General features: G+C 44.4%; 1 protein-coding gene across 1 annotated transcript in view; it reads right to left on the bottom strand.

The window, feature by feature from the left end:
* MKLN1 (muskelin 1) overlaps positions 1-27638 on the bottom strand; it is a 1607387-nt gene that overhangs the window by 1189852 nt on the left and 389897 nt on the right. Inside the window, exon 5 of the mRNA XM_044087317.1 lies at positions 8978-9170. Coding sequence (XP_043943252.1) covers positions 8978-9170 — 193 coding nt within the window. The remainder of the gene's footprint in view (positions 1-8977; positions 9171-27638) is intronic.

The following is a 27638-nucleotide window of genomic DNA, read 5'->3' as shown; positions in this document are numbered from 1 at the left end:
CTGCCAGCATTTCCTTTTGGTTTATGTGCATGCTTAGCTGCCCTTGAGGCCATAGGCCTTGGATGCATTTGTCCTCCATGTGTGCTCCCCATCCTTGGTCTGAGGCATCCGTGGTGATGGTCTGCCTTGTTTTTGGTTTGTTGAAAGGCAACCCTCTGTTGGACTGGCAGGCCTGAGCCCACCATAGGAATTCCTTTTGAAGGCATGGAATGATTGGTATCATGGTTTCTAGGCTGTGACTGTGTTGAGACCATACATTCCTTAGGTACCATTGCAATTTTCTCATATGCAGCCTGGCATGTGGAATTAAGATTATGCAGGATGCCATGTAACCCAGGGCCTGCAGGACTTTCCTTGCAGTAAGCTGAGTTTGTCTTGTTAAAATCATGAAATAATCTGGAAGTTGTTTTGTTTTTCTTCTGTGAGAAAAGCCATCTGAGTGATTGTGTCCAGATCCGCACCCAAAAAGGTTATCCTTTGGGACGGCACTAGTCTTGACTTTTGGATGTTGACTGTGTATCCCAAGGCCTGTAGCAGGAGTATGACATAGGCCAAGTCCTTTAACAATTTTTTCTTGTTGTCCGCTTGTATTAGGCAGTCGTCCAGGTATGGATAAATTTGAATTCCCTGAAGTCTGCAATGTGCAATTACTGATGCCAGGCATTTTGTGAATACTCTGGGCGCAGTAGATAAGCCAAAGGGCAATGCTGAGAATTGATCATGCTCTGATCCTGCAAGAAATCTGAGGTGTCTTCTGCAATCTGGTCGGATAGGGACATGCAGGTATGCCTCCTTGAGATCTAGAGTCACCAGCCAAGACTCCTTGCCCAGCATGGGAAGAAGTTGCTGTAGGGTCAGCATTTTGAATTTTGGCACAATGAGGTAAGTGTTGAGCGCGGACAGGTCGAGAATAGGCCTCCACTGGTTTTCTTTTCTTGGTACCAGGAATAATCTGGAGTAAAATCCTTGGCCTTGTTCTGTAGATGGTACCCTTTATATAGCTTTCATCTGAAGTAGTTTGCTGATTTGTCTTAAAGCCTCTGCCTTCTGGTTTGGTGGAAGGTTTGGCATTCCGCCCCTTTTTGGCAAAGTGTGGAAGTAAAACCTGTATTCTTTGTCTATTGTTTGCAATGTCCATGTATCCTTTGTAATGCAATGCCAGTTTTTGGAGAATAAAGCCAGCTTTCCGCCCAAGGGAGCTTCCAGTTGATCCCTGGTAGGCGGAATCAGAGTCAAGTCATTGGGTCTGTCCTGTGGTAGTGGTTGTAGTTGTAGCTGTGGCACTACCCGTCTGGTTGGCAGGCTGCCACTGACGGCCCCTGTAGGCACCTCTTGATTGACCTCTGCCTCTAGGGCGTCTGTTCCTGCCCCTCTGTGCTCTGGAGGTGTCTGGAAAGGAACAATTCTTTGTAGGCCAGTTTCTGCTGAACCTCGGAGGTTGGACCTGCAGGAATTCCTTTACTGTTTGCACAGATTTTGCTTTTTCTTCCACCTTCTTTAGAATCTCCTGTGCAGGGGAGCCAAATAAACTTTGTTTCTCCATTGGAGCATCGAGGAGTTTAGCCTTGACATGGTCTGGCAAAGATTGCTCCTTCAGCCTGGCATGCCTACGAATTACTGCCCCAGTCATAGCTGATCTAAATGAAGCCTCCAGTGCATCACAGCCACATTTTAAAAAATGATTACTGACCTGCTGAGAGTTGTGCACCAAATCCTGAAGGGATTTACGGTCTAAAGGTTCAGGAGAAGAAAGCTTCTTATTCAGCAGATCTAACAAAAATTCTTGGTACTGTATCATATGGAATTGACAGTTTAATGCCCTGGCAGAAAGAGTAGCAGATGTATATACCTTTTTTCCCCATCTCTAATGCTCTAGACTCTCTTTCAGAGGGTAGGGGATTCTTGGCAGTAGCAGCTGCAACCCCTTTAGGGCCCTGAGAAATAGTTTCTGGGTCTGCAGCATGGGCTTTATACAGGTGGAAATGAGAATCCGGGACCCTGTAATATCCGTCAGGTTTGGCAGGGGCCGGGGGAAGAGAATCAGGTGCAGTACTGACATCATTGTACACATCATCAATTATGGTCAGAACAGGAGGTATGGCTAAGGGCCTATGCTGGGGCAAATGTAAAAAGGTCCTTAATCTTTTTCTAGAATCAGAGAAATCCTGACCCTGCCATTGAAAGTGTTCCCTCATGGAGTGTAAAGTCTCCCCAAAGGAAAATTCTTCTGGTGGGGAGGCCGAAGGAATAGAATCTTCTGCATCTGAATCCTCATAAGGCAAGTAGGCCCCTTCCTGATGGTCTGACAAATCAGATCCATCCGAGGAGTAATCTGAGGAGAGAGGTTCAGAGGGATCAGTCCTGGGCCTTTTGTCTGGAGGAGGTTGGGAGGCCCTGTCTGGGTGAGGTTGGGAACCCCTAATTAAGGAAATGAGGTCCTCAGCAAGACTGAGGATCTGAGAACTGGAGGAAGGCCTCTGGGAAGTAGATTTGGCAGGCAAAGTTTTTGAAAGTTTGGCAGCTTTTGCCCTGGAGAAGGCCTTAATAGACATAGAAGCTGGGGGCCTAGCTGCCCCACGTGCAGGAGTAGAAATGTCCAAAGGTAAGGTGTCGGACAATTCTTGAGCACTAGCTTCGGTAGGGAATTCTGAGGCCGACTCGGCCGGGGCCTCTCTGGCCTCGGTGGTCGGAGGTATGGTTTCGGTAGTAGCAATAACAGAGGACTCGGTTTCAGCTGAAACCGAGACACTCGCGGTAGGCCTAGCCGTGGTTTCAGCCGAAACAGCGGGCCGCGAGTGTCGGTCCTTTTCCTTGCGTTTTTTGACCATATGCGAAGTCGGAGTCTCCAACGGCATTTTATAAGCAAAAGCGGTTCCAAAAAATTCCTCTGCAAACTCCGACCGACGTCTAAGAGTCTGTCGGTTGAAGGAGGCACAGGCTAAACAAGCTGATACGTCGTGGTCTGGGCCTAAGCAAGGAAGGCAGTAAGAATGGAAATCCTTATGAGGTATTTGTTTCCCACAAGTTAAATAATTATTTACTTTGTCTGACATCGGCTGAGGCAAGAAAGAGTCCCCAACGGGGTACTTAGCTTTTTTCAAAGTCTTCGGTAGCTGAAATCTCTGGATCTGACCGACCGGCACTTGCGAACAGCTTCTGCTTCGGGCACTGTGTGGCAAGAAAGACTGAGGAAAATGGCGTCGGCTGATGCCTTTATACCCCAGAAGCTCTGACGTCGGGGAAAGTGCGACATCAGCCGAGGCCAGACCCAGACTTTGGAATCCGGCCGACCGAAGGGCTGCCTGTGGCAGGACAACCCATATGTTATGACTGCAGATGCATCCTTGAAGGACATCACATTAATAATCATTAAAAGAAGTTTCATTTTCAGAAATCCTTGACAAAATGAATGCAACATATAAGTCACCATCAAGCCACACACACAGTGCATCATTCATATTCAGAATTTAAACTTTAGTCATCTTCAACACCCAGACCATGTCCTTGCCCCACTCCCCTCAAAAAATATAAAGGCAATTACTTATGCCTATATTCAGAATTATGTAAGTAAATGTTTGTGAGAAATGTATTTAACTAAGTGTCTCAAGAAGTCTAGAAAATGTGAGTTGATCACTTTCAGTTGTTGTTGTGTCTTTCGGCTTATCCCGGTTAGGGGTCGCCACAGTGGAACTCCGGTCCGCTAATGTTTGGTAGTGGATTTTACGTCGAGTTACCAGCCCTGACGCACAACCTTCAATGAAGGCACGCCCATTCATGCATGCCTCCACACAGAAGACGCTCTAGCTGAGAATCGAACAGGACAATGTCTTGCTGTGAGGCGACAACGCTACCACAGCACCACTACCGTGCAAGTATTAATTAAATCCACATTCTAATCATAACAGAAAAGGAGTTGCTATCTGACCTTACAAAGTATAGTTGTGTACACTTACCATAAATGTAGATGTTTGAAAGCATTCACTGTTGCAGTCATCACACTTGGGTTATCTGCCTGCAGGTAGCCCTCAGTCTGCCCGAATACCAGAGTCTTAGTATTTCTGCGTTGGATCCTGTCACTTCTGCCATATCGTCAGGGGTATAAAAATAGGCAGCCGATGCCATTACATCAGTTTTCTTGCCCGAAATGTCAGGAACCCCCAAACAGGGAGCTAGTATATGGTGTGAAAACTACCACCAGTAAAAAGTAAATACCAATACCATTAGGAATAGCCATAGAGAGGAGAGATAGAAAGATAGGCAGTCAAGAAGAGTTAGGGCTGGCTAGTAGGCCCTGCAAGACTGCTGCAGCAAAGATAGGCAAGTGGTAATGCTTAGTGAAGGTGTGTACAGAACTCCAGGTTGCAGCTTCCAGAATGTCCCTGGTAGCGACTCCCCTGAGAAATGCTGCAGAGGTAGAAGTAGCCCTACTGGAATGTGTTCTGACCCCCTGAGGGGTTGGTTTTCCATGGTGCTTGTAACAGAAATGGATGGTTTTAGAAATGGCCTTGCCTTCTGCCCCTGTTGCAAAGCTGTCTAGCAGCTGTTCAGATTTTCTGAAAGGCTTAGTCCTGTCAAGGCAGAACCTGAGCTGTTTGTGCACATCCAAAGATTGCAGGATCCTTTCCCCTTTCATTCTGAGGGTTAGAGAAGAAGGTTGGCAAATGGATGGATTGGTTTAGGGCCACAATGAACACCACCTTAGGCATAAAGGACGGGTTACTCCTGAGGGAAACCCTGTCAGCATGGAAGATAATAAAGATTCCACAGCCATCAGTACCTGTAGCTCAGACACCCTTCTAGCCGAAGTCATGGTTAGAAGCAAGGCTGTTTTCCAAGAGAGGAATTTTAATTCTGCTGAAGCAACAGGTTCAAAAGGGGGGAGTGTGAGCTTTTCCAGTACAAAGTTAAAGTCCCAAGAAGGGGTGAGTGCTCTCCTTGGGAACCTTAAGTTGTTAGCCCCAATCAGGAACTGTTTGATGAGAGGGTGAGAAAATAGAGGTGGCTCAGTATTGTAATGAGCCGAAATGGCAGAGGCATGAATCTTAATGGAGGAGAAGGATAGGCCTCTGTGGAATAGCTTTGCTAGGCAGTCCAGGATTAGAGGTAAGGAGGGCACTGCTGTGGTGTCCTTTCCTTTAGACTGAATCCAAGAACAATATCTTTTCCACTCTTCCGCATAGGATTTCATAGTACTAGGTCTTCTGGCTTCAAGAATGACGTCCAGCACCGGTTTACTTAGGGTTGCTGGTGGAGTATTCAAGGAATAAGCCAGGCTGCAAGATTTAGGGTTTGCAATTGTGGATGCAAAATCTATCCCTCCTGCTGTGACAGCATGGTAGGGGTCTGGTGTAGTTGCCAGGGTGGCACCGTTGTCAGGCTGCGCAGGAGTGGGTACCAGTGCTGGCATGGCCAGTCTGGGGCAATCAGAATTGTCCTTGGCCTGTCTTCTTTTATCTTGAGTAGTACTCTTGAGAGAAGGGGCAGAGGGGGAAAGGCATAGATTGAGAGGTTTTCCCATTGAAAGGATAGGGCATCCACCTTCCAGGCCCTGCAGTGAGAGTTCCTGGTGCAGAATTTGCTTAACTGGTGGTTGTGGGGGAGGCAAAGAGCTCCACCTCTGGGGTCCCCCACCTCTGGATCAGAAGGTTGAAGGTGCTGGGCTCCAATTTCCACTCGTGTGGGTTTAGGAGATTTCTGCTCAAGTTGTCTGCCAGTGAATTTTGTTTGCCTGGCAGGAATTGAGCTTGCAGATGGACTTGGTTGCTCAAGGCTGTGTTCCACAAGGTCATGGCTAACCTGCAGAGTGGGTAAGAATGGGTTCCCCCCGCTTGTTTATGTACCACATAACTGTGGTGTTTGCCTGTTTTTATCAGCAGTTGTCCTGGAAGGATTAGGTATCTGAAAGCTGTCAGAGCATTCTGTACAGCTAACATCTCCTTTTGGTTGATGTGCAGGAATATCTGGCTTGGGTTCCAGTGGCCCTGAAAGCATTTGCCAGCCATGTGAGCCCCCATGCATAGTCTGATGCATCTGTGGTCAGGGTTTGGGTTGGGTGGGGTAAAGTAAAATGCAGTCCCTTGTGGTTGCATGCTTCTGCCCACCAAAGGAACTATGCCCTCAGACAAGGTATGATAAGAATGACTGTTTCCAGGTCCTGAGAATGTTTGCACCAAAGACTTTTTAAGTACCACTGAAGTTTCCTCATATGCAGTCTTGCATATGGAATTAACAGAATACATGAGGCCATGAACCCTACAGCTTGCAGTACTTTTCTTGCAGTTAGCTGGGTTCCGGTGGCCATTTGCTTGAAGAAGTCTGTCAGATAGACCTGCTTTTCTGAAGTGAGAAATGTAATCTGGGAAGTTGTGTCCAAGCTTGCTCCCAGGAATACAATCTTTTGACTTGGCACCAGTTGTGATTTATTTTCGTTGATGGTGTACCCCAATGAAGTGAGAAGGCATTTTACAAATGCCAGGTGCTGAAGCAGCAATTCCTGGCTGTCCGCCTGAATCAGGCAGTCGCCCAAGTATGGGTAAATTTGGATATTTGCCTGACTGCAGTAGGCAATGGCTGTAACCAGGCATTTTGTGAATAACCTGGGTGTAGTAGATAAGCCAAAGGGAAGTGCACAGAACTGATAATGCATAGATCCTGCCCTGAAACATAGATATTTCCTGCATGATTCCCTGATGGGGATGTGCAGATAAGCTTCTTTTAAGTCTAGGGTGACTCACTGAGTGATGGACATCCAGTTTATTTGCATGAAGGGCAAATTTTCCTCCTAGGGGCACAAGCAATTGGGCAGGGCTGGGAAGTAGAGTTGAGAAGTCATTGTGAACTTTTTCAATAGGGAGGTGGCTTACCACGCCCTGTTTTAGGGGTGGGAGCACTCCATTGCTTAGATCTCTGCATACCTTGAGACTGTAGTCTGTTTCTCCTGGGTCTTGTTTGGGAAGGCCTGGAGGGGGCTGGAAAAGACCAGTGTTTTGAAGGGCAATGCCTACTGAATCGAGATGGTAGCACTTGAATTTAACAGTTTGCATTGATTTAGCTTTTCCTTCCATCTTTTTAAGAACAACTTCTGCTTGGTGCTAAACAAAACACCCTTATTTAAAGGAACATCTAGTAATTTGGATTTGACACGATCTGGCAAGGTCTGCTCCTTCAGCCAAGCATGCCTTCATAGTACAGAGCCAGTGACTGCAGCCCTGCAAGTTGCTTCTAGGGCATCAGAACCACACTGCAAAGTATGCTTACTAACTTGGTTTGCAGAATGCATAAGCTCTTGCAAATCTTTATTTTCTGCACAATCTGGAAATATTACCATTTTTTGTTTAACGAGTTCCGTAAGATTCTTATCCCATCTGTCTGAAGCTCTGGAATCCCTGTCCCAAGGGGTAGGATTTTTGGCTGTAGTAGCCAAAATACTTTAGGTCCCTGGGAAATGATATCTGGATCAGCAGTAGGATTCTTGAAAAGTAACTTGTGGGAATCAGGTACTCGGTAGTACCTGTCAGATATCCTAGGGGCCGGAGGTAAAGTGTCTGGAGCAAGACTGGATTCCATGAAAACATCATCCACAACATCCAGGACAGGAGGAAAAGCTAAAGGCCTGTGGTGAGGTAGCTCTAAAAATTCTCGAAGTCTCTTTTTGGACTGAGGATGGTCTTGGCATTTCCAATGGAAATGCTCAGGTATGCTAGGTTTCACCAAAAGAGAAATCCTCTGGAGGGGAGGCAGAGGGAATGGATTCCTCTGCATCTGAATCCTCATAGGTTGATAAGGGCATGTCCTGATAATCAGAAAGGTCAGAGTCATCAGTCTCATCGGTCTCCTGGTCTGCAGAAGCTGCAGGTAACTGAATTCTTTCTCTCTTAACAGGGGAATGCTGGCTTCCTCTAATTAGCAACAGAAGGTCTTCAGCCATTCTAAGCATTTGTTTTTGTGGCATGGGGGCCTGAGCATACTCTTTGGTCGTTGGTTTTCTAGGTGTAGTGCATGCTCTGGGCCTAAGAAACTCGGTAGTTTTGGCTAAAAAAGAAGTCTGTTTGATTCTAAAATCGGTAGGTCGGAAAACACCCTCAGACGCCGGTGCCGGCACAGCGGCTCCAGGCCCATCCAAGGCAGAGACATCCGCTGGTTTCACAGTCGAAGAAGCATCTCGCAGCATACCAAACTCTGAATAGGTCTCAGCAGAGGCCTGCGAATCCACAGAAGCGGGCATAAGGGGCTGCAAAGGCGCCTCACTGAGTACCGGCGGACTGGCGACTAGCTTAACGGAAGCGTCGTCAGCAGTTTTGGACCTATGCGGTCTGTTTCTGTCTTTATCCTTACGTTATTTTAGGAAGATCGGTAGTTGGATGGCTTACCAAACCCATTTTGGAATACGGAGATCGGCAGCGAAAGAATTTAGCAACAAAAATAGCTTGACGACAAATGGTTTGGGCGTTAAACAAGTCACAAAACGATAGCGAGGTACATCTTGGTCTGGGCCTAAACAGGTGACGCACTAAGAATGAAAATATCTGTGAGGTATTTGCTTTCCACAGGCAAGACAATTGTTACCATTTTTTGACATCAGTTAGAGCAAGAAAAAAGGATCCCCAATGGGGTACTTAGCTTTAGAAGACTTCAGGATTATCAACTCAAAAAACGAAAATTTCAGGTAGCAGCCGACCGGCACTTGTGAATTGCTGCTGCTTCGGGCTCCTCCTAGGCAAGAAAGACTGATACAATGGCGTCGGCTGCCTGCTTTTATACCCCTGATGACCTGACGTCATGGAAGAAGCGACAGCATCCGACGCAGAAATATTAAGACTCGGTTATTCGGGGAGACTGAGGGCTACCTGCAGGCAGATAACCCAAGTGTGATGACTGCACCAGTGAAACACGAAGAACATCTGTAAATCACTAACAAGCAGTCAGCTGGGTGAAACTCCAATAATCCCACTCCACAAGAACATAACAGATTAGTTACCATTTACTGCTTTTTCTATCAGTTCTTCACAAGCATCAAAGTCTCCCTTTAGGACCAGCTTGTCATGAAGGTCTGTAAGCATCGGATGTTCAAGTGCAATCTTAGTCTTCTTCTGCAGGGACTCAAATGCCTCTGTATAATTGTGTTGTCGGAAATGCTTTAAGCACAGGCGAATGGCTTCTTGTTCACGGTACTACTAGAACACAAGGAAATATAAAAACAGGTTTGTTTTTGGCAATGCCTGTGAAGATACACAAAATTATACACTTATACACCTTGCATTAACACAGCAGGACTTGGTCATCACTGCTGAACTTCTTTACACAAATAACTTTAAAAACACCTTTATCATATTATCATTTAAAGCCGATACATACACTAATAGAAAAGAAAACAAACCATGTTAAAATTTTTTTCCATTTACTCACATTACACGTATTTTCTTTCTTTACAGACCAGCATTATATAAAAATCGCTCTCAGTTCCTGCCTTCCTTTAAACTTTATCCTCCCAAATATTACTCTGCATGTACTGATCCCACATTTTCTCTTTATTTGTATGTAATTTACTCCCTCCCTTTTCTAATGATCCCTCTTCCAATTCTTTTCTCTCTTTTACAATATTCAGTACTTCAAATACAGTTGGTTTAGACTTTGATTTCCATTTTCTAGTGATTGCTTTTAAGTCAGCCAACAGAATTAAACTTAATAAGGGCTAAGATCTTACTATGTCTAGGCAATTCAGATCCCGTGTCCCAGTTCAAAAGAATAATTTTCCCCCATATTGCCTACCTTTAACATCTGCTTATTGTAGACAGATGTCAGTAGGGTCCTTATGCTCAAACTAGTGACACCCATAACTTCGAGTACTGAGAAAGCATATCAACAGCAGGGCACTGGCCCCTCATCCTACAAATAGAGCATCTGAAAACCAAGTTGGTAAGTAAAATAGTCTGCATGTTACCATCCTGTGGGAGCAACCTTTCAACAATATGTATTCCAGAGTCTTTTTTCCATAATGGATTACAGCTCACCCAAAGAAAATACATGCCACATTTGCACTACGGTCATTGCATATGCTGTTATTGAGATGTACAACTGCTTATTTGCCCATTTGTCCACCAGTTGAATTAATGGCAGAGTGGTTAGTGAAGCCTCCAGTAGTTGTGGTTCAATCCTCACCTATGCAAAGTCTGCATGTTTGCCCCATGTCAGAGTGTTTCCTCTTGGTACACCAGTTTCCTTCCACCTCCCCCAGATATGAAGTGTAAACAGACTGTCTACGGTAAACTGTACACACACTTACCTTGCCTGGTGGTGACCAAGGTTATGGCTGAAGTGAATCATCAAAGATTAGTCAACTGTCTGAAGATGATGGGATGTTTGCTATTTCACCTTTCCAACTGTGATTCAAGCCCACAGGCAATGTAGGACACAACACAGATTCTAATGACCACATGACAAAATTAATGTAAAGGTCACAGCTGTATGAGGACACCATGGGAGGTATAACACCCTAAAACTTTATCAGCATACACATTTACAAATTCATACTTTGCCCATGTTTAGGTGAGGGACTGTACACTTCCTGTATATTAATGGATGAAGGTAGAAACTTCCAAGTACAAGGTCTTACTGTCCTGCAGGCACAATGGCAGCACATCCAATAATGCAACTCTGACTTGAAATCAACTAGTGGCTTAGATGCTGAAGGGCCAGCTGGGGGAGAAGTGAGCAGTCAATACAAGCCCTCTTTCCTTGGTGGCAGAGTGGGAGATTTTGCTGTAGCACAGCACCCTCTAGGTGGTGCTGTGGCTACCAGCATACTACTTAGTTTTAGCAGCATGTTGGTGAGGGAGGAGAGGTAGACACCTTATGTTCACTTAAGTGGAAGTATAAAGTGCACAAAGCATCTCTGTATATAGTTCATAGGTTCATACTAGGCTGTCTGCCCTAGGACATTTATAAGCCTAGCCAGAATGTGTTGGCTTTCGCACCCATTTTAAATTTATTTTGCTATGCCCTTTTTCGAGGTTAGTATACTGTGCCTCTGTCTAACAGTGACAAAGAAGTGATACCCGGGGTAAACCTACGATCTCCCATCCACTCATCAAGATTCCTCTTGAAGAGAGTCAATGAGGGACTCTGCCTAACCTGGACTGGGATTTTATTCCAGAGTGAAGGGAGCCTCTGGGTTATGAATCTGTCCCTCCAGCATGTCCTATTTATTTCAGTGCTGAGGTTCAAGTCTCTCGAGCGCGTAGCTCGATGGGATTTGGATTTTCTGAGGTGCAGCATGTCCATTAATTCCGGTTGGACATGGCTTTATACGTCAGGCACAGATCGCCTCTGAACAGGCGGTATGCTACTGAGTAGAGCTGGAGTTTCTTTAACCGGCAGCATATGGCAACTGTTTGAGCCCTTTGATCCTCTTGGTGAGGTACTTTTGGGGTCTTTCCAGTTGCTGCAGGTGTCTGGTAAGGTACATCCCAAAAGGCGCATTGTACTCAATTATGGGCCTGATGAGGGATGAGTAAAGAGGCACGATGACCTCCCTGATCTAGATGTGAATCCCTTCATGATTAGGTGGGCTATATAAAATGTTTTTCTAACCACTTTGGCTACGTGGTTGTCAAATGAGAGATTGTTATCAACTTGGGTCCCCAGGTCCCTAATTACTTCTTCTGTACTTAATGGATTACCACCTATGTGGTAATTTGTGGGCACTTTGTTTTTGCCAAAGGGGATGACTATACACTTTTTGGCATTTAGCTTGAGGCCATGGCTCTGGCACCAGTTGTCTGTTTCTATGAGGCCCTTTTGGAGGATGCTTGTGTTGGCTGGAGAGTCGATTATGGCGCCCAGTTTGCAGTCATCTGCGAACTTGGTCAGCCACAGTCCTTCCGTGTTGGCCTGTACCTCCGAGAAATATATACCGAACAAGAGAGGTCCCAGGACTGAGCCTTGTGGGACACCACTTGTAACTGGTTTGGAGTCTGACATGGCTCCAGCAATTCTAACCATGTGGGCTCTGTCCTTGAGCCAGTTTGCAATCCATCTAGTGACATAGGGGTTTATATTTAAGCTGGTGAGCTTATCTATAACGCCCGAGTGGTGTATTGTATCGAAGGCTTTTGCTAGGTCCAGGTAGGCTGTGTGGACCACCTTCCCCTCGTCAATGGCCTTGGTGACTGTTTCAAAGAAATCAACCAGGTTTAGGAGGCAGGATCAGCCCTTAACAAAGCCTAACTGGGTAGGATCCAGTGTCTGTAGGTCCCCAATATCTTTATTTATGAGGTCCATGATGATCCTTTCCATAGCTTTGCAGACCAAGCTAGTCAGGCTTATGGGGCGATAGATTCCCGGATCCGTTGAGGCACCACCTTTATGGAGAGGGACCACTGTTGCTGTACGCCACTCTTTTGGCACATATCCTGTAGTAAGGCTGAGATTGAACAGTAGTTTTATGTTTGGGTTTAGCACTTTTTGAAGTTCATGTAGGACGCAGCCCGGGACACCGTCTGGTCCCATTGATGCTGTGTTTTTTGCTTTGGAGAGGGCGGCTCTTACCTGAGCATCTGAGATGTCAGGGGGGCAGCACTCTGCTGGGATAGATATTTGCCCTTTGGTGGGGTTTGCTGAACCTGTCAGCTAGGATGTTGGCAATGTCTGTGGGTTCAGTGTATTTTTTGTCATTTTGGACTAATTCTGAGCATATCTGGGAATTACCACCCAGGTTCCTAACATAACTAAAGAAAGCTTTGTGATTATCCTTAGTGTCCTGTGCAATTTTTCTCTCAAAGCTGGCCTTAAGACAATTTTATGAGTGTCCGTAGTTTTTTGCTAATACTGATCAGTGATGCCTTCCCTTTTTGGGATTTTGCTCTATCATTTAGTAGCTTCCTCCTTCTATTGTATAGTTTGTTTATGGTTGGGGTCCACCAGACAGGACGTCTGCCTTTGGAGGATTGGGTCTTGGATTTATTTGGGATCGCATGATCCATGCATTCCTGAAGGTGTTCATAGAATGCGTTTATAAAGGATTCTGCGGTCTGGGCTGTATTTTCCACAGGCCCGGGGGCTTTGAAGGATTCCACCTCGGTTTTGAGGAGTGTGAAATTTGCTTTAGAGAAGTTTTTCACTGTGGTTTTCTGGGCAGGGGGTGGGGTCGGGATGTGAATATCCAGTGAGATTAGTTTATGGTCTGATCTTACCAGTGAGGGATACACTTCTGGTCTGGAGCATAGAGTCCCCATGTTGGTGATGATCAGGTCCAGTATGTTTTCTCCTCTTGTGGGAGTGGTAACAAGTTGTTCCATAGCATTTGAGTTTATAAATTCTAGGAACCTTTGGGCTAGGGTGTTGGAGCTAGAGTAATGCTCCCAGTCTATGTTTGGGTAGTTGAAGTCGCCCAATATAATGGTGTTTGGAGAGACCTTCATATTTTCCAGTGTTCTTGGGAAGACCGAGTGGGGTTACTGGGTTTGGTAGGGTGGTCTGTAGCAGGCTATAAACTGGAAGGCAGTTTTACCCACTGTTAGCTGCACATGGATAGTCTCTGATGCTTCGTGCTTTGCCACCAACCTGGAGGTGTGGGTATCTTTGATGAATATCGATACTCCCCCTCCTTTTGGGGTTCGGTCCAAGTTTTGGGGCCAAAAAGCATGGTATGAGGTATAACCTGGTAGTGCTGGGGTGCTCTCGGGAGCCCTGAACCAGGTTTCTGTTACTGCACAGATATCGATGTTCTCCATGCTAAGGAGAGTTTCGAAAAGTGCATCTTGAGGTTTCGATTTCTGGCATTGAGTAGCATTACTCTTAGTTTCTTATCCCTTGTGATACCTATGGAGGTGGGTTTGTCTTTTGAGCCTTGCCTAAAAAGGCACTATGGGGGTAGCAAGAGCCTTTGCCAATATCTGAAAGCCCAAGGGTGACAGGTGCAAGCCGTCCCTAGCGAAGCATCGTGGCTTGTTGAGCATATCATCCCAAGCTGACAGGCATTGGATCCCCTTTGAATGACACCAGTACTTAAGCCAATTGTTGAAATTGATCATCTTGTCTTCATATTGTGGCATCATTCTTGGCGAGGGTAAGATGCTACTCAAGGTCAGGGTCATACCGGCCTGGGCTACATGCTCAGAGAGCTCCTTTATGTCTCTTTTCATGTAGTCCAGGGAGGTACGTCTCAGGTCATTCACACCAGCATGGACAATGACTGAGTCATATTTGTACTTGCCTTGGAGTGTGCTTGTGTTATGTGGCGGATCCTAGCGCCCGACAGGCTGCTCACTGTGACCCTCTCCTTGTTCAGCCTGGTGAGCAGGACGTCAGTGTGCCTGACGATAGAGTCACCTATTACAAGTGTATCAGGTGTGTTGTTTAGTCTTAAGGGCTGTGACTGTTCGGCACACTGGCTTTGTGAGATATGTGTTGCACGTGTTTTGTTTTGGGGTAGCGGTTGCTTGGGTGTCTGCTTTGGAGGTCTCTGCTGCTTAGGCAGATCTTTATTTAGAGCCTCCGAGTATGTTTTTGTGTGATTATGTGTTTGGTTTGCTGTCGTGGTAGGTCTATGTGAGACTGGAATTGTAGTGAGTGTGGTTTCCTTCTCCTCCTGACTGGTTATGCCAGTACTGAGTTGAGAGAGCTTAGCCTCCAGTTTGGCTATATGGTTGCATCTCTCACATGTGTTGGAATTTGTTGGGAGGAGGAGAGGGTTGTCGGTGTACATGAGGCAGTTGTAACATTGCCTCAAGATTCCCAGATTTACCAGCTGGACCGGAGAGGAGATTGACAACTGACCTTTGGACATGCTAGAATAATATTGGGAATTCCTTAATAATTGAAGACAAGGGCTAGTGGGGACTGAGGGTGTAGTGCTTTTAATTTTTTTGTGCTGACATATAATTGCTATAGTGAGCAAGTGCCAGGTAACTTAAGTGCAATGTGTTACAGGTAACTTAAATGCAAAAACGACAAACAGTAACTTTCTTTCAAGTGAAACAAGGAAATAAGTACAGTAAGCAATGCAGATATCACTAGTGATCCACAGAAGCTCTGAGAAGCCGCGTATTAGGTGGAATTAGCGTTCCAGGGAAATAAGCAAACAAACAACAAGCATATAAACAAAGCTAGATTCAGCAGGCCTGGATCTAGTCTATGCTACAGCAAACAAGGTGTACCAATTTCAGTAAGATACAGTTCAAATATTCAGGCACTATAAACCTTTAACCAGAAATTCCCAGCTCAGAAGGGCAGAGTCCAGCCTCTTCTCCCTACAAGAGTGCAGACCACGAACCTTCTTAATGTAAAATAACTGGCCTGAAGCCCAAGTGCTTAAACCAGAACTAATACACTTTAAGAATAACAGACACTGGGCTCTCAATCAGCAGTTCCCAACTTAGAAGGATGAAAGCTACCTGTCCTGCCACCACAGTGCATGCCACACACCTTCCTAATGTAAAACAACTGGTCTGAAGCCCAAGTGCTTAATCCAAAAGATTTAGAATGATAGCTACACTTTAATCAAGTTACTACCAAGCAGTAATAAATACAATTGAATACTTTAGAGAATGCCTGGATTAGTGCTCAAGTTACACAAACAAAGCTAGATCCAGCAGGCCCGAATCCAGTCTATGCCACAGCAAACAAGGCGCACCAACTTCAGTAAGAAGCAGATCAGATATGCATGCACTATAAGCCTTTAACCAGAAATTCCCAGCTCAGAAGGGCAGAGTCCAGCCTCTCCTCCCACAAGAGTGCAGACCACGAACCCTCTTAATGTAAAATAACTGGCCTGAAAGCCCAAGTGCTTAAACCAGAATTAATATACTTTTAGAATAACAGACACTGAGCCCTCAATCAGCAGTTCCCAACCTAGAAGGATGTGAGCTACCTGTTCTGCCACTACAGTGCAGACCACAAACCCTCTCAGTGCAAAACAACTGGTCCGAAGCCAAAGTGTTTAAACTAAAAGGCTTAGAATGAGTTACACCAAGCAGTAATAAATACAACTGAGTACTTTTAAGATGATGCAAAAGTAAAATAAAGTAGGTAGAAACACAAGTACAGTAAAAGCAGATGAATTTTTTTTTTTTTCTGAACAAGTGCTGAGATCAAAGAAACAGATTTGAGTGCTGAAACTAGAAAACTGGCTAGTTATAAGAAAAAAAACTAAGCTAGAAGGCTTCCCTCCAACACAGAAGGGCTTGGGGGCTCAGAAGCCTACAAATAGTCTATACCACTTAACAGGAAAGGCAGGAAACAAGCTTAATTTTTTTTCTGTTTCCCAGATGCTCTCTTTGTACACAGTAGGAGTGCCAGAAATCAGAATATGATCTCACTGCACTCAGTTGAGTGAGCAAATGAGATGGGCCCAGAAGGAGTATCCAAACACAAATTTACAAGAGGGGCGGGCAGTTTCAAGGCCACTAAGATTAACACCAAAACAAAAACAGGGAGAGTGGGTGGGACTAACTGAAGAGCTGAGTCAAAACTTCCAGTTCAGTTAATATTCCTGCAACACAGTCAAAATCAATTTAAATACTGTATTTTTTTGAAAAAAATGTGCAGATAAAGGTACTTAAATTCTCTTATACGTCCAGCTGAATAGAGCAAGTTCTTAGCCGGCCAAAGCTGAGGTTAGTGCCCCTAATTTGGGGTAAGGACATCCACCTATTATATTAGGAAGTTTCATAAACACCAGATGTGGTCTAAATTCCATCAGGAACCACAGTGGAAGAATCATGACATGCTAATCAGTGCAACAATTATGTCAGCATTAAAAGGACTGTGCCCCATACAAACATCTTCCTTTTTTAAAATTCATATACATATGTCTGTACATGAGGACCATGAATTAAGTTAAACAGATCACGTAAAAATAATCACCACCATACTTCACATGCAATATCCAATTTTACTTAAAAATATATTTTTTTACCTCTCAAAGACAACTTAATAATGTAGCTTTTCATGCCTTAGAATCAGATTTCACTATGAAACAGTCCATTTATCTACTTGTTGTCTGCAACAGTCAAGCATACCTTTAAAATTTAACAGGAATACTTACAGTGGACACTTGGTTTTCCCTTTGGGACAGTTCTTATTATACTGCAGCTTTATTTGGAGAGGCAAGTTTTCATAGGTTCATAGATTAGTACTAGGCTAACTGTCCTTGAGAGCCATTTTAAGCCTAGCCAATTATCCCCTGTAAGATTCAAACCCTGTACCTTGTGTTTGTAAGGCAAACACCTTAACCATTAGGCCATCCACCCATCTGCTATGCACAATTTAGTGCAGAGCAGTTCACTTTAATTCTGTCTAGAAATGCTCAAGTAAGTGAACTGAGTAATAAAAGAAAAAAAAATACAGTTTTAGGATGGTCTTCTCTCCCTCTCCCCACATGTGCACACACCAACCTATCATCTCTCTCTGTACCATATATACTCGCACATTCAAGTTCTCGCATACTAGCACATATATACATAAACATACGAACCACTGGGGAAATGCAATTCTGTGTATGTGAATGATGCATGCCTATCATCTTCTTAGACTAAGAAATCTGGACAAGCCTTTTATGGGACAATGGACTGAAAATAAGGACAATTTTTATATTTTGCTCTTGCAAACTCAGGTAAAGGACATGAAGTATAAAACTCAAGTGTCTGTCATTATTTTCTATTTGCAACTAAATTGCCAGATAACCACAACTTTATAAAAACAGACTCCAAATGTGTGTCAAAAATCTGGGCATTCAGCGAAAATCGGTACAGTTGAGAGTTATGGAGTGAAATTAGACATTTGCACATTCCAATCCCCGTGCAGAAACAAGCAATGTATTATAAACCAGTACATTAGAAAAATCACTGTTAGAATTGGACTGTAAAGAACCTGAAATTGTAATTGTCATACATACTAATTTCTGAGATTGCTATACTCTGAAGTAAGAAGAATGCCAGGATGGTGCAATTGCACACTTAGTACGTATTGCTACAGCTGCAAACTTTTTCACCTATACTGCTGGCTGTTATATTATGAAGAAGACGTAAACAGAAAAGTACAGTTTTGTACCTACTATAAATGTAGATGTTCGAGTGCTAATACAGCTGCAGTCATAACAGATGGGTTCTCCTGCAGTCAGGCGGGTCCTCGGTCGGCCGAATTCCAAAGTCTAGGTCCGGCGTCGGTTGTCGCTTCTTCCCTGACGTCAGTGCGACAGGGGTATAAAGGAACCAGCCAACGCCATTTTCTTCAGTTTTTCTTGCCCCAGATTCAGGTGCCCCCAGGAGGAAGGCAATACATAAATTTGTGTAATAAAGCAATGCAATATAATCAAAACACAGTAGCTGCAAGCTAATACACCATAAAAGAATACCCCAAACAGGTTGTATGAGGAGGTGTTAGCCAATAGGCCTGTCCCAAGAGGGGAAGGAGGGAGGGAAACCTGGACTGCAGCTGTATTAGCAATCAAACATCTACATTTATGGTAGGTACAAAACTGTACTATGTTCATCGTGCATACAGCTGCAGTCATAACAGATGGGTAGAATCCCAAAGCTAAGAAAGGAGTGGTAGGCACTAGGTGGAACTAGGAGGAGCCAGGATGCCCTGCAAGACTGCAGTGGCAAAGCCTGTTCTAGTTTTGGAGTATAATGGTAGGTGATAGTGCTTGGAGAAGGTATGCACAGAACTCCAAGTGGCTGCTTCCAAAATATCTTTGGTAGGGACTCCTCTGAGGAAAGCTGCTGAGGTAGCTGTGGCCCTTGTGGAGTGAAATCTGATGCCTGTAGGTACAGTTCTGCCATGAAAAGAATAGCAAAAGCGTATGCAGTGGGCTATCCATTTTGAGATTGTCTGTTTGGAAATTGGCTTTCCTTGAGCTCCTACATCATAGGACACAAAGAGCTGTTCTGATTTTCTGAAAGGCTTTGTTCTGTCCAAATAATACTGCAGTTGTCTGTGGATGTTCAAGGAATGTAGTAATCTGTCCCCTTTGTTTTGAGGATTAGGATAAAAGGTATGTAAGTGTATGGCCTGATTCAAAGCTACCCTGGATACCACTTTAGGCATAAAGGACGGGTTGGTTCGTAAGGAGACTCTGTCCTGATGGAAGATGATAAAAGGCTGCACAGCCATGAGAGCTTGTAGTTCTGAAACTCTACGAGCTGACGTAATAGCCAGAAGGAAAGCTGTTTTCCAGGACAAATATTGCAAATCTGATGAGGCAGCTGGCTCAAAGGGAGGCAAGGTCAGTTTTTCCAGAATGAAATTGAGATCCCAAGCAGGTATTGGTCGTTTCCTTGGGGGTCTTAGATTCTTAGCCTCTCTGAGGAACTGTCTTAAGAGAGGGTGAGAGAATAAGGGTGGATCAGTGTTGTATTCTGCAGAAATGGCTGAGGCGTGAATTTTGATGGAGGAGAATGAAAGTCCACTGCTTAGCAGCTCAGCTAGATACTGTAGTATTTGAGGTAAATTCAGTTTTCCAGGATCCTGGCCCTTTTTCTCATTCCAGACACAAAACCGTTTCCATTTTGCGGAGTAAGCTTTTCTAGTTGACGGCCTTCTGGCCTCCAAAATGACATCCTGCACCTCCTTGGAGAGTAGGGTCTGTTGTGATGCTAAGGAATCTTCCATGCGGCTAGATTGAGTGTTTTTAGCTGGCTGTGAAGAGTTTTGAAGCTGTGCTGAGTCAGGAGAAGAGGCATTAGAGGCAGGGTCCATGGTGGGGAATGAGTCAGGCTCCTCAGGAGTGGGTACCAGTGTTGTCTTGGCCAGTCTGGAGCAATGAGAATCATCTTTGGTCTGTCTGCTCTGGTTTTCAATAGAACTTTGGGCAGCAGAGGAAGAGGTGGGAAGGCATAAACTGTCATTGATGTCCAACTGAAAGAGAGAGCGTCCACTCTCCAGGCCTTTAGATGGAAAATCCTTGAGCAGAATTTTGTCAATTGGTGATTTTTGTGGGAGGCAAAGAGATCTATGTCTAGCCTTCCCCATGCTTGGATTATCTCTGTAAAAACTTTTGGATGTAACTTCCATTTGTGTGGATCTGTCATATTTCTGCTTAGGTTGTCTGCCAGCATGTTTTCCTTGCCTGGCAAGTACTGTGCTTGTAGTTCGATTTGTAAGTCCATGGCCATGTTCTAAAGTGACATGGCCAGTCTGCATAAGGGGTATGAATGTGTTCCTCCCTGTTTATGTACCACATAACTGTGGTGTTGTCCGTCCTTATCAATAGTTGACCTGGTTGCAGAAGGTCCTTGAAAGCTATAACAGCATTTATTACTGCTAGCATTTCCCATTGATTGATGTGAAGGTGCTTTTCTTTTTGGTACCATTTGCCCTGAATGCACCGATCTGTCATGTGCGCCCCCCCAGGCGTAGTCCGAGGCGTCTGTTGTGATGACTTGATTTGCTTGAGGCTTGCTGAATGGAAGACCTGTGTTTGTTTGGCATGCTTGAGCCCACCACAGAAATTCCTTTTGTAGACATGGAATTAGTGGTATTATTGTTTCCAAACTGTGGCTGTGTTGAGACCATAGGTTTTTCAGGTACCATTGAAGTTTCCTCATATGCAGCTTTGCACATGGGATTAGTAAGATACAAGATGCCATGAATCCCAGCGCCAGCAGGATTTTCCTTGCAGTCAGCCTGGTGCAATTTACTAGTGCTCTGAAGTATTGAGTTAGTTGCCCCTGCTTCTCTGGCGTGAGGTAGGCCATCTGGGTGTTTGTGTCCAAGTTGGCACCCAGGAAAATTATCTTCCGAGAGGGTATTAGCCTCGATTTCTTTTTGTTGACTGTGTATCCCAGAGAGTTCAACAACATTATTACATAAGCCAGATGTTTTAGAAGAATGTGCTTGCTGTCCGCTTGGATCAGGCAGTCGTCCAAATAGGGGTAGATTTGTATCCCTTGAAGTCTGCAGTAGGCAATTACTGATGCCAGGCATTTTGTGAATACTCTGGGCGCAGTAGATAAGCCAAAGGGCAATGCAGAGAATTGATAATGGGTTGAACCTGCAAGAAATCTGAGGTATCTTCTGCAATTTTGTCTGATTGGGACATGCAGGTATGCCTCCTTGAGGTCCAATGTTACCAGCCAAGACTCCTTGCCCAGCATGGGAAGCTGCTGCTGTAGAGTGAGCATCTTGAATTTTGGTACGAGTAGAAATGTGTTTAAGATGGGTAGGTCCAAAATAGGTCTCCAATCTTTTCCCTTCCTTGGTACCAGGAATAGTCTGGAATAAAAACCCTGACCTTGTTCGTGCGTAGGTACCTCTTGAATAGCTTTCATGTCTATGAGATCTGTAATTTGCCTTTGTGCCTCTGCCCTTTGATTGTGTGGCAGGTTTGGCATGCCCCTCATTTTTGGAAGGGTGTGAAAATGGAATCTGTAGCCTCTGTTTATAATGTCCAGGATCCATTTGTCTTTTGTGACAATATGCCAATTTTTTGAAAATAATGCCAGTTTTCCTCCTAAGGGGGCTGCCATTTGAGTCTTGCTTGGCATGCAAAGGGGAAAGTCATTGGGCTTGCTTTCTGACTGATTGCGAGTTATCCTCACCACCTCTTTGTGCAGGAGCTTGCCATTGTCTGCCTCTAAACGATCCTTGGGATTGTCCTCTGCCCCTCGGGCGCCTGTATCTACCTCTTTGGGGTCTGTCCGTGGCTGGAAAGGACTAATTTTTGGAAGGCCAATTTCTACTGAAACGTGGGAGTTGTACCTGTAGAAAATCTTTCACAGTTTGCATTGATTTAGCCTTTTCCTCCATTTTCCTTAATACCGCCTCAGCATTAGCACCAAATAATACATCCTTTTGTAGAGGGGCATCTAGTAATTTAGCTTTGACATGATCAGGCAAGGTTTGTTCCTTGAGCCAGGCATGTCTACGTATGACTGATCCTGTAACAGCAGCTCTACATGAGGCCTCTAGAGCATCAAAACCACATTGTAAGGTATGCTTACCCACTTGTTCTGCACTATGCATCAAATCCTGCAACTCCTTCAAGTCTGGTTGTTCAGGTTGTGACATTTTACTTTTCAATTGTGATAACAAAAACTGTTGGTATTTTAGCATATGGAACTGACAGTTTAAGGCCCTCATGGTTAAGGTAGCCGAGGTATATACCTTTTTCCCCACCTTTCTAAGGATCTGGAATCTCTCTCTGAAGGTAATGGGTTTTTAGCAGTGGAGGCCTTAATTCCCTTGGGGCCCTGTGAGATGGTTTCTGGGTCAGCAGCATGGCTTTTGTATAGAAATTGGTGTGAGTCAGGAACCCTGTAGTACCTGTCAGGCTTGACTGGGGCTGGAGGCAGAGAATCCGGGTTAAGGCTGGCCTCCGAGTAAACATCATCTAGGATGTCCAAGACAGGAGGTATAGCCAGAGGCCTGTGCTGAGGTAGCAAGAGAAATTCTCTAAGCCTTTTCTTGGAATCTGAATAATCTTGGCCTTCCCAGTGGAAGTGATCCCTTAAGGTATGCAAAGTTTCCCCAAATGAGTAATCCTCTGGGGGGGGATACAGAAGGAATGGACTCCTCTGCATCAGAGTCTTCAAAAGGGGAGTAAGAATGTTCCTGATCATCAGAGTGCTCTGAAATAATGGAGCCCTGATCTGAGGAGGGGGATTCTTCCTCCACTCTGGGCCTTTTGTCTGGTGGGGGTTGTGAACCCCTGATAAGAGTAATTAAATCCTCAGCCATTTTAAGCATCTGTTTTTTTTAGGCATGGGGCCTGGAGATGGGCCCTGTGTAGCTTGTCTCTTAGAATGCATGGCTGCTTTAGACTTCGTGAAAACCTTGATGGAGAAAGAAGAGGAAGGTCTGAAGACACCTTGAGTGGAGGTAGACCTGTCCACATTTTGAGGTTCAACACCTAGTGGCTTCGGTATCTGTAGTCGGGGTGTGGGCCAAGGAGCCTGCGACCTCGGGCACAGGAGACACCGCCAATGAAGTGTCGTCGGTAGTCAGGGGCTGCATAAGTGCCTTGCTGAGAACCGGACCACGTGTAGTCGGCTTTGGCGTGGTGTCGGTAGAGGCCGCGGACCTCGTGTGTCTGTCCTTATCTTTGCGTTTTTTAGACAAAACTGGAGTCGGAGTATCCGATGACATAATATAGTTAAATGTTTTTCCAAAATAATGCTGGGCGAACTCCGCCCGACGCTTAATGGTGCGTTTGTTGAATGTAGCACAAAAACGACAGACCGAGACGTCGTGGTCTGGGCCTAAACAAGGCATACAGAAGGAATGTAAATCCTTATGCGGTATTTGCTTCCCACATGAAATACAATTATTAACTTTGTCTGACATCGGTCTGAGGCAAGCAAAGTTTCCCCAACGGGGTACTTGGCTTTCAAGAAGACTTCGGTTTCAAAATTTTCGTAATTTCAGGAGCTGGCCGACCGGCACTTGCGAACTGCTTCTGCTTCGGGCACCGCGCGGCAAGAAAGACTGAAGAAAATGGCGTTGGCTGGTTCCTTTATACCCCTGTCGCACTGACGTCAGGGAAGAAGCGACGAAAACCGACGCCGGACCTAGACTTTGGAATTCGGCCGACCGAGGACCCGCCTGACGGCAAGAGAACCCATCTGTTATGCCTGCAGCTGTATGCACGATGAACATCAACAAATAAAGATGCTTTTTAAACTTAGTCTTAAGCACTTGTTGGATGGAGCTAAACTGAACATAAATAAACAGTGATCTTAGAAAAGTGTTTTGACTGAAGTCTGTGAGGGGAACGGGCTGCATAAAGTAAATGTGACACCAGAAGTTAAGCTAACGATGATGAGGTAAAGTGGGCAGAACAACTGGAAGGTCTCAGGACAAGTTTCATTCGGTGCAAAAGTTAAACACTGATTGTCCATTTAAATGACTAAAAACACTGCCTGCCTACTCTCTTCCAATCAAGAAATGGAACCTGAATCAGTAAATTTTGGAAATGGGTCTGGCGAGGCTAACAAATACTGTATACCGAAAGAAAAAGATGCACACTAATTTTTGACTATGCAACAACTGTGGATTACTGATGGGCTGGCTGCATCGTGCGTGTTGCAGTTTAAACAACATGGCAAGATATGGAGAAGTACAACAAAAGGGGATATCTTTAAATTAAGTGCTAGCACATGCACAATCTTTTTAAAAGGAGGAGGTGTGCGCCCCTGTGGCATAGCTTAAATTTACCACTGAAAATGCCAAAGTAGCACTACATTTAAACACATGGTAGGCTTGGAGTACAACAAAGCATGCCACTTCACATGAGAATGCAGTACATGATCTAAACAGTACAGTTGTGTACACTTACCATAAATGTAGATGTTAGAGTGAATTCACTGTTGCAGTCATTACATTTGGGTAATCTGCTGGCTGGTTGCCCTCAGTCGGCCTGAATTCCAAAGTCTTGGGTCCTGCGTCGGTTGCCGTCTCCTCTTCCATGACGTCAGGTCATCAGGGGTATAAAACAAACAGCAGACGCCATTTTCTTTAGTTTTTCTTGTCCCAGATGTCAGGTGCCCCCTCTGTAAAACTTTGTCGTCATCATGCCGGTTTCATATAGAAGGAATGAATGTGGCATGTGATTTTGATATGAATGGAAAGCAGGAGCTGGGATGTCCAAGACAGATGCACACTGAGCTGCAGCAGGTTGATTAGATTTCTCCCAGCATGAAAATAAAGTGGTAAGGAACATCATTACACTGCCTGGATGCAAGGAAATATTAAATCTGTAGGAAGTAAAAGAAAATCAACCAGAAAAGGATTAAAAAAAAAAACACTCTGGCAAGGAAGAACCTTGCAGTTGGTTCAGCAAATGGCTGACAGATCCCACAGAGAAAAACTGAGACTTTCTGATATACCAGATAAACTGGAAGGAATAGACTGTATTAAATTTATGAACGTGCTAACAAGCAACTCTACTGACATTCCATAGCAGGATTTGTTAATAAGGTATATCATATGCATATTCCAATTCTGGCCAACAGAAAGCAGTTAGTATCGATATTTTCAGTCATACCAGCAGAAAAAAACCTCCTTGCAACAAAACTGTGACCAGAGTGTTTGTGGGTACTGAATAATTAATATACACCAAGCAGATGAGTAGCAAGTTTGTCTCTGCAGTCATGGGATGCCAAGAGGCAGGTGTGAGATTCAAGATGTTATATCCAGTTGTCTTCAGAATATTTTTTTTCTTGAAGGATCAGACATCTTTGGATGCAGAACAAGTTAAAGAAGGAAACAAAGTTTAGCCAACAAACAGTCAACAAGCTGAGGATGGGCTGCTTCTCATTCTTCTGACAATAATAATGTCCACAGACTTGTTTGTGAAACATTTTCCATTGTCCCAAAGGAAAGAAAAAGCCCAAGAGACAGCTAGAAGAATTAGCAGCACATTGGACTTGAACCAGAGACTGGTCATCAAGGGTTGACGTGATGAAGATAAGCAATGTGAAATGAGTGAATAACTTGGAAAACTGTAAATTGTTATTCCCATCAGATACAGTTTAGCCATGAGAACTGTGGTCCTGCAAGAAAGTGTCTGAAAAAGAATGAAAGTTTGATGACTGCATTAAACTGGTGGGAGGACTCTAAAGCAAATCCCAACTTTGCTACTGAGGTTTAGGACAGTGATGGGAAATGTAGTAGTAAATGCTTTTGTTAGTATTTGTATAATAAATTTTCTGATGTAAAGTGCAAGATTTATTGTAAAGCAGTGATGTCTGGTATGCAAGGGCGGCCGCAGTGGTGCAGCGGTTAGCATTGCCGCCTTACAGCAAGAGGTTCTCCGGTTCGATCCTCGGCTGGGGTGCCTTCTGTGCGGAGTCTGCATGTCCTCCCTGTGGTGTGTGGGTTTCCTCCGGGTGCTCTGGTTTCCTCCCACATCCCAAAGACATTTGGTAGATGGATTGGACACACCAAATTGGCGTGAGTATGTGTGCCTTCTGTGGAAGGTTGGGCTCCAGGTTGGCAAACTGCTAATCATGAGCAGTCAGGTGGTCTGCTGTGGTGACTCCTAATCGGGAAAAGCCGAAAGAAGAAGTGATGTCTGGTATGCAGAAGTATTTTAAATGTGAAGTGGGGGGTTATCAGTGACTGTTGTTTATGCTAGTGATACTAAAGAAAGTACTTTACCCTAACTATAACATATGACGTCTTTACAATGTAAAAGATGGAAAGGATGGAATTAAGAAATAAATATGGAGATCTTGGGCTGCTGAAGGATGTAGAAATATATTGATCATATTTTACGTGTATTAAAATACAATAATTTCCCCTGATTTTATACATGTGGAAATCTGGACTAATGTTCTTTGCTTTAAAAAAGTTTCATCTGTAGATTACACTAACAGGCTAGAAATTTAAGAGAAAAGATTAAAATCATGAAAAATTGTATTTCTTTCTAGCATTTGCAAAAATAGTATATATTTATTTTTCATCAGCAGCAGCTTTTTACTTGAAGACCATGAGAAAAAAAGCTGCAAGCAATTAATCAAAACAGAAGTCTGACCAGTGTGTTCTGAATGAACTCTACAGAGGTCACCTGCTGCATTTCCAAAGATAAAGCGCAGCTGTGTAAAATCTTAGCATAACAGTAGATGTCCTTTTTTTCACTGTTGCAGTATTCTTCACCTTAAGGATTCTCCTGAATAGGATAGCCCAACGTCAGGCCACTATACCAAAGCTTTTGGATCTTGTATGCACAGCATGTCACGCGTATGCTCCTCATACACAATGAACGGCATATTTGTGATGTATGGATGCAGTTACCCAGAACTGAATTCCTCAAGTAGAGAACAGTCTCCTCAGGATAAAAGGAGGTTATACACATCCAGAGGGAGAAAATGCAGATGAAAAAGGGAGACACTCGGCCAGGAAGGTAACCAAAGCAAAGTCCAGAAGAAAGAGGGAAATGGGAGAGACCAGATACAGCAACAGTGAAGAAAAGGACATCCACTGTTACGGTTAAGATTTTACACAACTGTACTATGTCCTTCTATATCACTGTCGCAGTAGTCTTCACTTTAGGGAGAGTACAAAAGCTCAAGGAAAAAGAATGGGAGGTGGAAGGCTGGGAAAAGCCCTCAGCAAACCCATGCAGGATGGCCCTAGCAAATCGTGCTCTGGCCCTAGAAACCATATCCAATTTATAAGTTTAGTAAAGATATGAACTAAAGAACAAGTGGCAAGTTTCCAGGATGGAATTGGTGTCAAAACCCTTGAAGAAAACACCAGAAGAGGCAACAAGTCTAGGGGAATGAGCTTTAACTGAAGTAGGCAGACACTTGCCATGAAAAGAATAATAAAACAAAATGGCCTTAGATAACCAGGAGGAGATGGTTTGCTTAGAAACAGCTAAACCCAATGTCCTGGGGTGAAAAGAAACAAAAAGCTTGTCAGACTTACGAATGGCCTTGGTTTTATCCAAATAATACTTGAGCTGCCTGTGCAAATCAAAGGTATATAGGTCCCACTCACTAGCAAACTGAGGAGAAGGAAAGTACAGTTTTGTACCTACCATAAATGTAGATGTCCGATAGGTATGCATCTGCAGTTCTAACATATGGGTTGTCCTGCCTCAGGCAGCCCTTCGGTCGGCCGGATTCCAAAGTCTGGGTCTGGCCTCGGCTGATGTCGCACTTCACCCGACGTCATAGCTGCTGTTTATTGGGTAT

Source organism: Protopterus annectens, chromosome 11.part0, assembly GCF_019279795.1.
Source record: "Protopterus annectens isolate FY-2018-M chromosome 11.part0, PAN1.0, whole genome shotgun sequence".
In the NCBI taxonomy this organism is placed as follows: Eukaryota; Metazoa; Chordata; order Ceratodontiformes; family Protopteridae; genus Protopterus; species Protopterus annectens.
The sequence above is the reverse complement of the archived record's forward strand: the minus strand, read 5'-3'. Positions and strand labels throughout refer to the sequence as shown.